The 16,455-nt window shown below is 37.3% G+C and overlaps 2 protein-coding genes across 2 annotated transcripts in view; one reads left to right on the plus strand and one right to left on the minus strand.

Annotated features, from left to right (window-relative positions):
• Positions 1 to 3,197: 3,197 nt before the first annotated feature.
• On the plus strand, positions 3,198 to 6,180 carry c1galt1a (core 1 synthase, glycoprotein-N-acetylgalactosamine 3-beta-galactosyltransferase 1a). The gene is made up of 3 exons (XM_052136293.1): positions 3,198 to 3,422; positions 3,865 to 4,529; positions 5,993 to 6,180. The coding sequence occupies exons 1-3, from the start codon at positions 3,275 to 3,277 to the stop codon at positions 6,140 to 6,142; spliced, it is 963 nt and encodes a 320-aa protein (XP_051992253.1). The 5' UTR covers positions 3,198 to 3,274; the 3' UTR covers positions 6,143 to 6,180.
• Positions 6,181 to 7,206: 1,026 nt separating this feature from the next.
• Positions 7,207 to 16,455, minus strand: part of col28a1a (collagen, type XXVIII, alpha 1a) — a 33,396-nt gene continuing 24,147 nt past the window's right edge. The window contains exons 26-35 of the mRNA XM_052136286.1: positions 14,960 to 15,028; positions 14,806 to 14,874; positions 14,579 to 14,647; positions 14,392 to 14,472; positions 11,104 to 11,139; positions 10,979 to 11,015; positions 10,329 to 10,883; positions 9,204 to 9,358; positions 7,940 to 8,213; positions 7,207 to 7,641 (exon numbers count right to left, since the gene is read on the minus strand). Coding sequence (XP_051992246.1) covers positions 7,469 to 7,641; positions 7,940 to 8,213; positions 9,204 to 9,358; positions 10,329 to 10,883; positions 10,979 to 11,015; positions 11,104 to 11,139; positions 14,392 to 14,472; positions 14,579 to 14,647; positions 14,806 to 14,874; positions 14,960 to 15,028 — 1,518 coding nt within the window. The 3' untranslated portion in view covers positions 7,207 to 7,468. The remainder of the gene's footprint in view (positions 7,642 to 7,939; positions 8,214 to 9,203; positions 9,359 to 10,328; positions 10,884 to 10,978; positions 11,016 to 11,103; positions 11,140 to 14,391; positions 14,473 to 14,578; positions 14,648 to 14,805; positions 14,875 to 14,959; positions 15,029 to 16,455) is intronic.

A 16,455-nucleotide genomic window follows, 5' to 3' on the forward strand; every position in this document is an offset into this window, starting at 1 on the left:
ATCTTAATACAAATGTCAAGATGAAAAATGTGATTTAAAATTATCTAGTAATGTGTGCTTTCTGTGTTTATTTATCTGAATATAATTCAGTTGTTTATCTAACACACAGACACGGACAGGACAACATAATATCTCTCCACACCCAAATGACTACAGAGGTGATCGTTGACAATCATCACATCAACAGCACCATGAATGGAGCAGGTCAAGATCACGGAGTCGCTTAGTATCCACATCACAGATGACCCATCTTGACCTATCGACCCCACCAACAGAACCTGGCCAAGAAAGTCCAAAAACCTCTGCACTTCCTCCCACAGTTGAGGAAGGCTCATCTCCCACAAATCCATCCTCTTAACTTTCTATAGGGGAATCATAGAGAGCCTCTTCCTTCCACCCCCACCCTCCAATAACCTAAGGGCAGCTGATTGACTCTTGCACAAATACACTGGTAGTTTACACTATGATGCTGCTACATTGGTTTATTTTTTTTATTTTTAAATTTGCTATGAATATTTGACCCCACTTACACACATATTGCACTGCCTTTTGCTACTTGTCATGTCATCCACTTGCACTGAAATACTATATTAATTAGGGATGAGTCACGATTTTCAAATATTCGATAAGTTTATTTTATTATAGAATATTGAATAGGATGTGCGGGATGATTGTCTGTAAAAAATCCCCATGTTTTAGTTGTGGTTATAAGTTGCAATCCTAAATTCACATAATATTTTTATACATTTTATTAATATATTCTTAATATTTGTTGTTTTTGTTTCTATGTTTGAGCTTACATATCTCAATATTAATAACAGTCTGGTTAATTTTGAGTCTTGAAATGTAAACTCTCAAGGGTTGGCTTTCTAATATGTTGGTTATGTGTATATTCAGAATGACTTCTGAGCAGCAACCTTTTTATTTTGGGGATGTCATGAATGCATCACTTGCCAAAATTGGGGCTGACTAGTAAGGGGTTAAATGTATATAAATGAAACGTTTTATATAAAAATTATACATTTGATACAAACCTTCACTGTTGTTAGCTGCATTTTCTATCTTCTTACGTGCTCTTCTTATGTGTTCTTTGTTGGTGAAGAGCATGTAGCATTCTCTGTGAAATCCAACATTAGCCGGCACATCTTGGAAGTCTTCGGAATTTCAGTTAAATGCCAATACGGCTTTTTCAGCTACTGTACTCTCTGTGGTTTGCAGGTTCACCCATAAATTTGTACATTGAACAATCTTTGCCCAACTTGTCTGGGAAAGGGGGGTTACAGGGCTTTTTACATTTGAGGCTAAATGGATAAAACACCTCAGTATTACTGAACTACAGAACTAAATTTAAATTTTTAATGATTTACATCAAAATTGTAATTTCAAGAACGCAGCTTCCTGCGATCTGTGTTCATTATTTACATTGGTTGTCAAGGAAACGGGAGGTTTTCTAACGTTATGATTAGTACTCCTGCTTATTTGCCGGTTTAAAAAAGTAAGAGTTTGTAAGGACATTTTGCGTCAAATGTGCAAACAACAAAGTTGGAAACAATGTCTGTAGTACTTATACGATTTTATTACATGACCTCAGCAAAAAAAGACTTACACAGCTGTGAGGTAAGTATTAAATTCATAATTTCGAGGTCCGGCCCACCGCCTATTGATGTTTTCCATTACTTTTGTATGTGTGACTTAATAGCTTACTCCATGTATTAAAGGTACAGGGGCAATCGGTGTATGTACATGGATAGCGATAACTGCCCCTTAAGTGCCCATGAACCTGCCTAAAATGTTGCAACAACAAACACCTGCTAGCTAATTGCAAACTGCATTCTTTGCACTGCCACATTCATAATCCTAAAAAGGAGAATAAAGACAATTAGCACATATCACATGACAATGATGCAAATCAGTTTGTGCTAGAACTGAGCAAGTAATGTTAGTCTTATACCTACCATTAATAGGAGGTTGCCGCAAACTGCTTTTCAACTTAAACTGCAAAAGATGAGATGCATATATTAGAGGTGTGAGCAATGGAGGAAATACTCAGGCAATGTAACCAAATAAAAGTAATTATTAATTATAGTCAAACACGTTAATACATTGGTTAATATTGTAGGTTGAATTAGAGCACCTATTAATATGAATGATTTTTAAGTTTTAACATGCAATACAGATACAGATTTAACTACTGTGACTTTAAAAAAATCTTAAAATTAAATAATTAAATAAATTAACCAAAGCAGTCAACGTGACTAACGTTAAAGTACAAAAGTAGCACTAGCTAACCACCATAAGTTAACGTTATCCAGCAACTCCCTTCAACTTTGAAGAGTGAAATTAGGCTCGCTTAACTGTTGTACACATTTCGGTCAATATTACTGTATTAACGATAATTGACAGCAAGATACTTTCTAATCAAGTAAAACAAATGAATACTTACCAAGTAGTGGATATTCGCCTTTTATGTAGTCTCGTCCACCAAACGTTGCCTTGGCGTTGCACAAAGAGGATGGACAGATGGGCGAAAAGAGCGAGCTGTCCCGCACATGCGCAAAGGGCGGTCCCGTATGACACTTTTTTTTTTTTTGGCGATCCAACGTAAATCAATCTCCTAGGTGGAACTATTAATACATTTTCAGTTAAACCACTTAAATATATATACATATGATCTTAAATAGATATATTTAAATAAAGCAAATTATATTTAAATGTGTCACCTCTAAGAAGGGCTTGAATCATTTTTTTGAGTGTAGAAATAGCTTAATAATAAATTTCAAAATCAAAAGAATGCGGCTGTCAACCAAATTTAAATGCAATATAAAAGAAAAAGATTGCAAAACATTTTTTTTATAATATAAGATCTAACCATCTGCCAACTTCTTGGAATATTTGTGTAAATATCTAAATAGTTTAGAATAATGTAATGTAATATTATATAATATAGTGTAAAAAAAATTACAATATAAAATAACATTATATAATTGGATATTTCTCAATGATAAAGTGTTTTTTCTCTAATAAACATGTCAAAAGCTTATAAATGATCAAGCTAAAAAGAGAAAAGTATGACGAGATTACAGGCTTTACATGTTTGACTTTGACAATTGTGAAATCTGAATTGCATAATCTGGATGTTGCACAACCTATAAAGGCAAGTGAATGTCAGTTTATATGTGGTATCCAGGGCAGGACTTTTAGAGTATTGAGCAAATGTTGCCTTTGTATAAATAAACTGAACAGTAAGCCTTTTTCAAACATATTTATTTTAGATATGAGAAAATTCCAGTGCCTCATTTCATTTTTAACTGGCATAGCAGTGAGTGTCATTCTCTCAGTAACTTTTTGTAGCATCCAAAGGAACCTGACTCCATTCGCTGTGACTCCCTGTAATATATCTATTGTACGACTTGGTGTTACTGGTAAGGCAAAGTCTATTTCTCTACTCTTACATTACTCCTTCGTTTAATCAGGCACAACCACAGTAAAAATAAGAACTGGAAAAAAGTTCAAGATGATCAGTTTACCCATATGTAAACGTAATTTACTCCTTCGTAACTTGTGTTGATTTAGAATATGTCATATTGGACATGCTTTAAAAAGTTTTACTTCAAACTGATTCCTCAAACATACAGTATCTAAAGTTGAAGATCTGCTGATTCTACTGTATGCATACATACAATCCACATACTTCTTACAATTACATACAAAAGAAATAGTATAAGTGTAGTATGCTATCACGAACATAGCCATTGATTGACAGTCCTTATTTCAGCACTACACTTTGTGGTTAATCTAAACCTGTTTGCCATGTGATGTAAAAATGAAGATAAAATGATATACTGTATTCTAATGTCCCTAAAGTTGAAAACAGAAGTGTTGCTCTGGAGCTGAGGCATAGGGTAAGAGTGTTATGCTGGGTAATGACACTGCCCCTACACCTGCAATCAAGAACTCAACATGTTCGTGCCACATGGGCCAAACGCTGCAACAAAATTCTCTTCATGAGCTCAAAGGAGACACCCTTCCCAACAGTAGGGCTAAATGTTTCGGAAGGACGGAGTCAGCTCTACTGGAAGACCATACGGGCCTTTCAGTACATTCACAGACACCATCTGGATGATGCTGACTGGTTCCTTAAAGCTGACGATGACACGTTTGTTGTCATTGAGAATTTGCGCTATGGTCTGTCAAAACACAACACTGAGGAGCCACTGTATTTTGGACGGAGGTTCAAGCCATTTGTAGAACAGGGCTACATGAGTGGAGGGGCTGGCTATGTTCTCAGTAAGGAAGCTTTGAGGAGATTCGTGAAGGGTTTTGCTGATGGACTTTGCAAACACAGCACTGAAATTGAGGATATTGGACTAGGACATTGCATGGAGACAATGAAAGTGAGTACTGGTGATTCCAGGGATGTGATGGGGAGACAAACCTTTCACCCGTACCCTCCGGACTATTACCTGCTCAGACAGCTAACCAGACCACTACCTTGGCACCTCATATATGATCATTATAAACCAGTTGAGGTAAGAATGACACATTTGAAGTGCTGTGCATACAGTAGTTACTGTGTTGGGTGAGTCATTAGTGATACCTCAGCAACTAATTTCAAATGACAACAACAGAAATAAATCTGGCAAGGAAATTGATTCCGAATTGAGGTGCTTATAGAGAAACATTTCCTTGGCCAGGTGTCTTCAACCTTTTTCAGGCTAAGGACCCCTTAGTGGATAGACACAAGGAGAAGGGGCCCCTTGTTTCATATTATATAAAACTTGGAGTTGCATTTTAAATCTTGTCTAAAATAAAATACTTATTAATGTAAAGTATAGTAATTTATATAGTATTTACTGAATTGAAGCCACTTGTGTTTACTTAATGTTTTGTGCATCATGTAGAAATGCATGTATCAAATATGAGGCCTTTGAGGTTTAAATTAACTCAATATTAAAGGAATAGATCCCAAATATTCTCTCATTATTTACTCACCCTCATGACATTCCAGGTGTGTATGACTTTCTTCACCAGAACACATTTGCAGAAAAATAGAAATATATCTCAGCTCAGTAGGTCCTAAAAATGCAAGTGAATAGAGATTTCTCTTTTGAAGCTCCAAAAATCACAGACAGTCAACATAAGCGTTATCGATATGACTCCAGCGGTTAAATTAATGTCTAAAGTTTTTTTTAATGGTAAATCATGCTTCTGTTCAGCAGCGGTATGCACATGTGACATAATTGCATCGGCACGTGAGACACGAAAGAACAGCAGTGCTGTTTCCAAGTGAGAAGGAGGAACACTGTACAGTAGCTTGATTGATTTTGGTTTAGATCTGTATTTATCTGTTTCTTTACTCACAATGGTGCATTTGTGTGCTTATTCTGTATGTCTCAACAGAGTGGAGAAAGTGAGATTACGTGTGTATCATGGTAATGCGAATATGTCACACGAGAGACCGCTTGGATTCTACCCACTGGTGAAGCTTACTGGAAGTGTTGAATTATAGCTAAGAAGCTTCAATATTTATATTTTTTTGCACCAAAAGCAATCGTGTCACTTTAGAAGACATTATTTTACCAGCTGGAGTCATATATGAATGACATTTATGCTGACTGTCTGTGATTGAAATGTCTGATCACCATTCACTTGCATTTTAAGGACCTACTGAGCTGAGATGCTTTTCTATAATCTTCTTCAAATGTGTTCTGGTGAATAAAGTCATACACACATGGGATATCATGAGGGTGAGTAAATAATGAGAGAATTAAAATTTTTGTGTGTGCTATCCCTTTAACTAGACAGACAATGTCAAAAGTAGAAGTAGGGATTGTTGTAAAAAAAAGAAAACATCTTAATTCTTGATTTGTTGATATCACATGTTTTAACATGACTGCAAATGACAAAGGTTGTTTGGATGAAACTGTGTACTGTATGCCAGAGACGTTATCCTCTTTATGTTGAACACATTGTTCTGTTCTTATCTTTTTAGGGCCCTGAATGCTGTTCAGATTTAGCTATCTCTTTCCACTACATACATGCAGTGGAAATGTACACATTGGAATACTACACCTATCACTTGCGCCCCTATGGTTATAAATACAGAATTAACCTAGACAAACTGTTAAATAAAATAAATTAGATCATATTTTGGGATACATGACCTTACATGTCATAAATTGAATAGAAGAAAACATTCAAAATGTTATCTTTTTATGTGAAATTTCTTAATACAATGAATACATCACCTCACTTTATAGAACAATACATATATCATGGTCTTAATGCATATTACAAAGATACAGACTAACAACTTTCCCCCCCAAAACATTACTAGCCTTTGAAATTACAGTTTTGCTTCATTACAGACCATACTTAGAGATAATCAGTTGAGAATCTTTGTTAAATTCTGTTTAAATTTAAGCAAGTGACGATGTGGTTAATGCAGACCAACAGTAGTATCTCCTTCAGTATAAATCATCTATAGAAGAAAGGACTTCAACAGGCAGAAAACTGACAAGTTGTCAACGTTTGATTGTCACGTACAGCATTTAAGACATGATGGCAGTCTTTTAAATGAGCAAATCTGAGATCATGGCCACTGCAAAAGCTATATGGTGGTATGTAACATTGACAAACATAAATAAGACTGTAGATGAAAATGCTAATAATCACAAAATCTAAAATAAGACAATTTTAACATACTATAGTTTTAACAGATGTAGTCATAAGAGATTTGGGGGGAATTCACAAAATGCTGTGTTTTTGAAACCTACAATGCCTTTGTTGATAACGGGTTGTATAATGTGTACGATGGTGATTAGAAACTTTGCAGATTCTTTATCTCAGGCTTTTGTATGATAAATACACAACCCTTCTCATGAACTCTGAAAGAGCTGTGACTCTTATGGCCAGTCATGTGAATGTTTTACTATTGTAATGATGGCACAGGTATTCATACAATTTAACAAATATATATTTACAATGTTTTTCATGAAATTTATTTTTAGGGTTGTAACATACAAAACAAATGCACTATTTATGGAAGGAATACAAAATAAAGAAAGCACAAAAACATTTCAGTGCAACTAGTAAAAACAAAACTTGGCACTAAGTACTGTATTTCAATGTTATTTTTAGAAAATAGTGCAGCTAAATCTAGTATATCTAAACTATATATACTGTGTGTGTGTGTGTGTGTGTGTGTGTGTGTATATATATATATATATATATATATATATATATATATATATATTATGTGTTGACTATTATATAAATTGGAAAATCTGATCTCCAGTCAGTGTGGGATCCCTCATTATTCTCACATGAGCAATGTACTAAAATGAAAATGCATCTGTTTAGTGCATGATTGCAATGTCGAACCAACTTGATAAAAAAAAAGCTAATACAATACATGCAACTTTTTTAATCTGACGAGTGAAGTACTGTGTTTCATTTTGAGGGTATGTTATGTCTGCACACAAGTGTTTATACACATCTCTTCCATCTCAAAGCGGTTGCTGTTGCCTTGGCAACCACCGTACCAGAACTGTGCACAGGCGTTGGCCTCCGGGTCATAATACCACCTCACAATGTATGCCCTACATGGTCCAGGGTCCAATTCCTGCAAGCAGCCAACATCTGAAAAACATCAACATCAGCATATACTGTAGGAACATCATATTTGATTTGGTGGTTTGAAATTGTATACATTCTTCAATGATAAAATAAAAACCTACATTTTAATGTAAAAAGTGTAACCTTTTGTAAGTGCAATCAAAACATCACTTATTTTATACATATTATGCATTAAAACATCAATGCACAATTGCATTACTCATAGTAAGTGTTTAAAAGCAGTTTACAAGGTAACATTTTGTACTATAGCACTTAAATCAATTTCAAATGGCACAATTGGGGTGCAAGCCAGTGTGTTTACCTCTCACAGTGATGTCGGGCTGTGGGGGAGGTGGAGGTAGTGTTTGTGGAGGTGGGCTGATATCTGGAAAATTACGCCAGTTTGTGGGGGTCTGGGGTCCAACCACAGAGATCGAGGAACGAGATTTTAGCCTCTCTCCATATGGGGCAGCTGTTACCCTAGGGAGCTCATTGACAGACCCATCAAAAAAGACTCTCCTACTGGTGTCAATGTTGTCTTCATAATCATCTGGTTGAGGTGGAGAAGGGGTCTCAAACTCTGTCGGACGTGCAACCTGTGATAAAGAGAGACATTCAGAACGTGTCAGGCTTTTTTAAGGTTTGCCTATAGGAACATTAAGTACATTTATAGATTTGTCCTTTGTGGGTTATTATTTGGGTCGTTTGAATGCAACTGCATAAATTGGAATTTTCGTATGTTGCAAATTAAAGGTGTGTAACGCAGTTCAATGGAAAGGAGGAGGCGAAAACAGGCTTGGCAATGTAATTAATATTTTAATGAGTAACTTAAACAAAAGACAAACACACACACATGACGGACATGCCCGTAAATGATCTCTCTCTCCCGCACCATCCCCCGCAGTCAACCTTTATCCCTCTCAGACGCTTGATTAGCCTGATAAGGGACCGGGTGTGTAGAATCACGACCCGGCCCCGGCCCTGCCCTCCACCCTGCCACAAGGTGTTTTTGTACTAACCTTATTAATGTTACAAAATAATGAAAATAAATGGTATGCTCTGGTTTAGATTATGCAGAGCAACTGAAGAGTAAATTAATAGTTACTTTTGGTAATTCAAGACAAATTTAAATATATGAATTGTATAACATTTCTTTATCTTGCTTGGTCTTGCATTGTTTCCTAACCAGATGTGATACGATAAAGCAACAAGGCATGTTTTTAGTTGCCTTGTTTTATTTCTTTGACATTACCTCGCTCACATTGATGTGTCAATGGTCCAAAATCCTGCTCCACATGTGTGTATATTGTACATCAAATACTTTATATTCTGATTGGCTGCTATTGTGCCACCTTGTACAGTATTTTTACTTCTTTACAGCATTAGGACATGGTGTTATGCTTTTTTCCCTTCCAAAACCACTGAAAAGTATCTTGAAATCCATATTTTCCTTTTGAATAACATATTTTTGCTCATGAAGATTTTTCTTTTTCTTTTGCTGTTCATTGTGTTATTTTTATCAAACTTTATGCAGTGTATTGTGAGTTGTTCTTGCTGTGTCCAAATGTTTAAGTTTAAAAAAGTACCTCTTTCCCCGCTGTGCTTAAATCATTACTGAAGGGGCTCTCAGTTCTCTCTGGTATGGTTACAGGCACAAATGAGGGGAAGGGATTTCCATTTGGGTTGAATGGCGTTCCATCATCATGCTCGCAGATCTGACTCAGTACTTTACTCTCCAATGCTGAAAAAAAATATAAAGCATAAGAATTCTAGTAAACCACAATTAGGAAACAATGGAAAATAAGCATCTAGCATGGTGTTGAGATTTACAGTAGATGAAGATATAGAATATCTGCTTAAAAGACCAAATCCAGACCATTAATGCAAGATTTAAACTGTTGCAGTATGAATGGATTCAATGGAGTATATTCTGCATAACATCAGAATTACAGTATTACATTAATGTAATATTCCTGATTATTGTTTAAAATGTAATTTAGAGAAAGGAACCTGATATAGATAGTTTATTTTCTGCATAATTGGCTCAATATTCTCCTCATAGATGACATAGAAATAGAATCCAGCATATTTATGAATGTATACGTTTATGCATATAAAACCTTTATATTGAGAAATTTGTTTAACTTATTTTTCTGTTCCCTTTTAATATGATTTTTGTCCTTTTATCATACTTTGTTGTAATTTCAAAATTAAAAATCAATAAAAATATTGCAAAAAATTTATTACATTTGTAAACCATAAATTAAGGAATAGTTCACCCCAAAAATTCTGCCATTATATACTCACCCTCATGTTGTTCCAAACCCGTATGCTGTTATTTAGTTTTTTCATGGAACTGAGAAACACAGCTGTTTTTGCAAACAATGACAGTTCATAGAGTCTACCAAGCTCCAAAAAGGACAAAAAACACCATACAAGTCCATATATTCCTAGTCTTCTGAAGAAGCCATACGTTTGCTTTGTGCGCATTATTTGGCAATTCATTCAGCACTTTTCATTCCTCTGCTGCAGCTCTCAATTCTCCTTGTGTTGCATAGGGAAAACAAATCGTAATAAAAGCAAGCAGGTTTGAAACAACATGAGGGTGAGTAAATAACAACAGAATTTAAATTTTGGGGTGAATTATTCCTTTTAAAGTAGCAAACGATAACAAAGGTTAGCATTTTGTTTTCTCAGTCGGCATTACGTACTAGGCAGTGTCATGATGTCATTGATCAAGTAGACATATTCTGCATCAGGATCAGAGGCTAAAATGTTCATCTCATTCTTAAACTCTGTGTACTGTGAGTCACTGCTGTTCAAGATGCCAATCACAAAGATTTCAATCCCAGCATCATGAGCTTCCTTTGCAGCCTCCTCCAGCTTCACTGCATCCCGTTTGTCTGCTTGTCCATCCGTCAACACGACTGCGACCTTCCTCACACCCGGCCGGGCTGCCTGGAACAGCTGAGTGGCTCGGCGGATAGCACTACCCGTGAAGGTACCCTCGCCCAGGTATGGCATCCTGCGCACAGCAGCTTTGATGTCGGCCTGGTTGGACAGCTGTTGTAGGCTGGCCACCACCAATTCCACATGACTGTAAAGAACCACCCCAACACGAGTGGCCTCTCGGCTCACAGATACACGATCGATCAGGGCATTCACAAAATCCTTTATCACCTCAAAGTTCTCAGGACCAACACTCTCTGAGCTGTCAATGATGAATATCAGCTCCAGAGGACTCGTACGGCATGTGATACCACATCCTGAGACAAGACACAGAGTACAACACAGCCGTCTCCACACATAATTCAGCTTAAATATAAAGTTTTGCACTAGAGTGACAAGGATGGTTACTTACCGCATATTTCCCGTATTATTCTGATCACCTCTTCTCTCTGTTGGGTAAAGTTAAATATGTATTATTTATACAATATTTTTTAAATGTTCTGATGAAGGACAAAAATTGCTGATGTTTAGACTCACCAATAGGCCGGGCTCGCCCTTCTCTCCAGGTTTTCCCTACAATATAAGTTTATATTAGTATAGTAGTGATTGTGATTTGTTGAGATAAAATTTAAAAAATGACCATATGTTCATGGAATAGGTGCTGTGTATTGCAGCTGTTGTCCAGCAGTGGCTTAGCCACAGGTGTGCCAGGGTGTGCAAATGCCACCCAAAATGTAAGCCTGCACACCTAAATGAAATGGCAGTTGTTGTTTTTTTTAATCCTTTACTGTTTGCATCATGTCAGACATGGTGTTATCCTTTATTTACACTGAATTAATAATTAACGTAACAACAGTATTATTTTTCTTTTTTATTATGAACCAAATTATTTAGAGTCCTACAGACACACTAAATTAACCCCTACCCCTAAACCTATCCTTTACCTTACCTTAGAAATAATAACCTTGGTTTTACTACAGTAAAGCCAATACTTTGATCATTTTGTAAATTTACAGTAACCATGGTTACTATATTAGCACCATATTACTATACTAACAACACCATTGTTAATTGCATTAAAACTGATTTCTGCCCCAAAAAACATGGTTACACAATCGATGCCGAGCCACGGGAACGAACGCGATCGACACACCACACCTCCAGATCAAACCCAAATCACTGTGATGAAATCAACATTTATATTAATTTGTATCTATTATTTTTAGTATTAAAGGAAATATAAAGAGTGGAAACAGGAAAACGGATGGGAAAACGAGCGGGACAAAACATTGATTAGAACTGAGGTCACTAGGACAACAGTACACATTCACACACCGTCTTTACACCCCACGCCACTGCAGCGACACCTGTTGTATGGTTTGTTGTATTTCGGTTGTTCCACCAGACTATTCGGGTGCAAATAGCTGCACTGTGTGGCAGATGCTATTTACAGATGCTTTTTTACTTTTTAATATTGCGTTCAGAAGAGAAAGGGCAATAGCGCACAACAGTTGGGTTCTGGAAGTACAAATACCATTTATTTGTTCTCATTGGCAAATAGAATTTTAACAATAACTTACATACAGCAGACAAACCTACTGTGTACTCCGAGGATATTAATCAATAGTATATGCCTCTACTGAAGCCATCAAACTGCTTTATTGCTAGGGATTGTAAATCGGCAGTTTCATTACGACACACTCTTATATCAATTTAATTAATCAGTGATTTGATGTTTGCCAATACCTGAAAATCTGCTGCAATACTATTTCGATTCGATTCAGAGGCCTGCGATCAATATGAAATTATATTATGTGCCTAATTTACACAATCAATTACTTTTATCTCACAAATGCAACCACAACGTAATTTGACCATTGTGGCAGGGCGGAGGGCTGGGCCGGGTCGTGATTCCGCACATCCGGCCCCTAATCAAGCTAATCAAGACTCTGAGAGGGATAAAGGCCAACCGGAGACGGCAGTGCGTCAGAGAGAGAGATTTACCGGCCTGACACCTGTGTTTGTTTGTCTTTTGGTTATGTTTTAGATTAAACTATTATTTATATTATCAAGCCAGTTCTCGACTCCTCCTTTCCCTTTAATCCCTTTACAACCTTTTTATTGATCTCTCGGAAAAGTGCAAATCCAGTATCTACATAGGGAAATCCACAACAATATAAGACACTTATATATACAGAACATTAAGTAATATCAAAAATAAAGTCACACACGTGATCATTGAAGATCACCAATGTTTAAATCTAATAACAGCCAGTTTCGATTGAAGTTATTTTAGAAGCATTACATGACTTTTATTTACATATCCTTTCACAAACAGTACCTATTGCAGTGGTAGAGATGAGGTCTCGCTCTTCCCTTTATCTTCCATGTTCATATTAGATCATACTTGGCCTCATATCTGTCACAGCGACTGCACTTTGGAAATTATTAACAGCTGTTTGCAATCAGAGTTTGAGTGATTCCTTAGTGAAAAGTTCAAATCTACCAACAGCAGTTGCGGGGTGAATGAGCCTAAATAGAGCAGATGTGATAAATTATGTCAAACCTTGATTTAATCCTGATCCACCTATCCTGATGGGGATTTAAAGAAACCCAAACTTCCAATAATCTTTCAGAAACAGGGTGTTTCAACCCCACAAACAACTTCAGTGAAGCGCCCATATACAGCGTGTCCTACAGAAGTCCTTTTCTGCGCTGTCAATAGAACCCAGGAGTGCTGTAGCATTCATTTGTAAAAACTAACTTCATCTATAGGTTTTCCGTGCTTTTTTCTTGGCTGACACTGACAGCTAGGTTGCTGCTTTGCCTGGCACTTGCTTCATAATTTTATAGAAATGCGTACGGATGTGGCTGACATGAGAGTGTCAAAATAAAGGTGTATCTTTAAAAAATACATTGATGTTTATGTGTTACATCGATTAAATTGTATAGTTGGTTATTTGATCAATTCATTGACCCAGATTGATCACTATATCCATATATTGAACCAATTTTTAAAAAAGCGAGAACCACGAATCATGTCCACGTGGAGGTTACCCCATGTGACTCTACCCTCCCTAGCAACCGGGCCAATTTGGTTGCTTAGGAGACCTGGCTGGAGTCATTCAGCGCACCCTGGATTCGAACTCGTGACACCAGGGGTGGTAGTCAGCGCCAATACTCACTGAGCTACCCAGGCCCCTCGCTACACTCTTAAGCTACTTATATATTTGGATTATATATTGTTTCAAAGTTTTGAATTCGAGTACATCATTCGCAATACTTTGTGGGATTGTAGTTTGTGCCCTTGTTGAAGACACTAAGTACACAGTCTTGTACCCTTGTGTTTCTGTCTGATTTTCACAGATTGTTTGCTTCAAATCAAGTTTGCAATGTTGTGATTCACCTTGGAGCTAGTTGGATTGGTTCATGGATTAGAACTCTATTATGAAGGCTTTTATAAAATCCCTATGGAAGAAATGAGTGGGAAAAATACTTTCGGAAGCCAGATGGCTGAAAAAGTGGGCGGCACTGTTGCACTCTATTAGTGGCTCATTTCTGTCAAAAATTCTGATGAATTAAAAGTCTTTTGATCATTACATTTTTCACCTGTTGCCACTTTTATTTAGAGGAGAGTTAAAAGAGCAAGTGGGGGAAATATTGTGAGCTGTAGAACTTACATTGCCTAGTGGATAAGCACTCAGTGTTATTGAGCTTTTCAAAGACTTGATGCTACGAACCATACAAACTCCAGTTGCTGTATTGGTGTTGATAGTGAGTTGACAGTGGAGTGAAGTTCAGAAGCATGTACCATGCAAACCGTACCTTGGGTCCTGTTTGTCCAGGAGCTCCATGTTCTCCTCTATCTCCTTTTCTCCCACGCTCACCCACTGGGCCTCTGCCACCCTGAAAACATCAGACCATCAGTTTATGTCCTTGCATTAAAAAAAGTTATATATTATTATCTATATTAAAATATAATACATTCAGGCAGTATTTGAATGCCTTGTACCTTCTCTCCTGGCTGGCCATCTCCAGGAAGCCCTCGAGGTCCCGGTGCCCCTTGAAACCCAGTCTCTCCCTGTATTGAGAACATGTTTGTTTAGAAATTAAAGCAATGCAAGGTCTAAGATTCAGTTATGTGGTAGTGTTGAATTTTCCTTGCCAGCCAAGTCAGGTTACTAGAGCAATTAATGTCTGCGCCATTCTATGTACAGTTTGATTATTAGGTGTTTTTACCTTGGGACCCTGGATACCCTCTCCAGGAAGGCCTGGAAGACCAGTGGCACCAGGTTGGCCAACCGCACCCTGACAAAATCTCAAATGTATTAATCAATATTGAAAATATTCAGAGCCAATAAACATGTTCTTCTAATTAGATGTGTTTTTAAACCTTTGGTCCCAGCAGTCCGATTCCTGGAGGCCCTGAAGGGCCAGGAACTCCTGGGGAGCCCCTGTCTCCCTGAGAACAACAGTATTCTATTAGTTTAAAATAAAGAATTCCCAGGATTTATGAAAGGTGAAAGGGTGAATCTCAAAAAAACACACCCAAGTCAAATTTCACTCCAAAATTAATGCACAGGTATATGTACTGTACAGTATCTCACCCTGTCACCCTGAATCATGGTACTATAGGTTTTATTTAGTTATAAACACTCCTATTAAACTGTATGCAAGTATGTTTTATGGCTCATATATATATAAATATATACAGTGGACATAAAAAGTCTACAAACTCCTGTTAAAACAGCAGGTTTTTGTGATGTAAGAAATCAAACAAAGATCAATAATATCAGAATTGTGTACCTTTAATGTACAGCCTATGCAATGCTACTGAAAACCAAAGTGACACATATCAGAGAAAATAAATAAATAATGTAAAAAACTTAACTGCATAAGTGTGCACATCATTTTATAATTGGGTATGTGGCTGTGTTCAGAATCAAGCAGTCATCAAGCTCATGTAAAATAGTGCACACACGTCTACACCTGAAGTGACTCTGATTAACTCCAAATACATCTCAGATACATTTACATTTATGCATTTGGCAGACGCTTTTATCCAAGGCGACTTACAGTGCACTTATTACAGGGACAATCCCCCCCCGGAGCAACCTGGAGTTAAGTGCCTTGCTCAAGGGCCCAACAGTGGTATCTTGGTGGTGTTGGGGCTTGAACCCCCCACCTTCTGGTCAGTAACCCTGAGCCTCAACCACTGAGCCACCACTGCCCAGATGCCCTTGTAGTATTTTTCTGACATCTTTGTTGCATGCTACTACTACAAGAGCCATTGGCCACACAGAGCTTACAAAGCATCAACGGGATCTCATTGTTGAATGGTGTCGCTACAAAAGCATTTCCAAGGAATTAGATATACCATGGAACACAGTGAAGACAGTCATCAACAAGTAGAGAAAGTATGACACAACAGTGACATTATCAAGAATAGGACGTCCCTCCTGTTTGATGAAATTGATGAGAAGACAAAGAGAAAACAGGTCAGGGAGGCTGTCAAGAGGCCTACAGCAACATTAAAGGAGCAGCAGCTCTTTCTGGCAAGTACTGGGCTATGGGGCAGGGTGGCAAGACCAAGCCTTTTCTGGGAAAAAAACAAAAAAACACCAAGCCCGGCAAAAACCTATATCCAGTCTCCCAAAAGACTAAAAATTAAACATTTTCCATGTGGAAAATGTGTTATGGTCTGATAAGACCAAGATTGAACTTTTTGCCCAAAATTGAAAAAGGTACGTTTGGCGCAAAAACAACACAGCACATCAGCAAAAGAACACCATTCCCGCGGTGAAGCATGGTGATGGCAGCATCATGCTTTGGGGCTGCTTTTCTTCAGCTGGACTGTGGCTTTAGTGAAGGTTGAGTGAAGCATGAATA

The sequence above is a fragment of the Xyrauchen texanus genome, chromosome 10 (assembly GCF_025860055.1).
Source record: "Xyrauchen texanus isolate HMW12.3.18 chromosome 10, RBS_HiC_50CHRs, whole genome shotgun sequence".
Lineage (NCBI taxonomy): Eukaryota > Metazoa > Chordata > Actinopteri > Cypriniformes > Catostomidae > Xyrauchen > Xyrauchen texanus.

What these genes read in the sequence shown, in the direction of transcription:
- c1galt1a (XM_052136293.1), top strand. Translation starts at nt 3,275, where the DNA reads ATGAGAAAATTCCAGTGCCTCATTTCATTTTTAACTGGCATAGCAGTG. An exon ending in TGTACGACTTGGTGTTACTG is followed by an intron (nt 3,423 to 3,864) that starts GTAAGGCAAAGT and finishes ATGTCCCTAAAG; the next exon opens with TTGAAAACAGAAGTGTTGCT. An exon ending in ATCATTATAAACCAGTTGAG is followed by an intron (nt 4,530 to 5,992) that starts GTAAGAATGACA and finishes TTATCTTTTTAG; the next exon opens with GGCCCTGAATGCTGTTCAGA.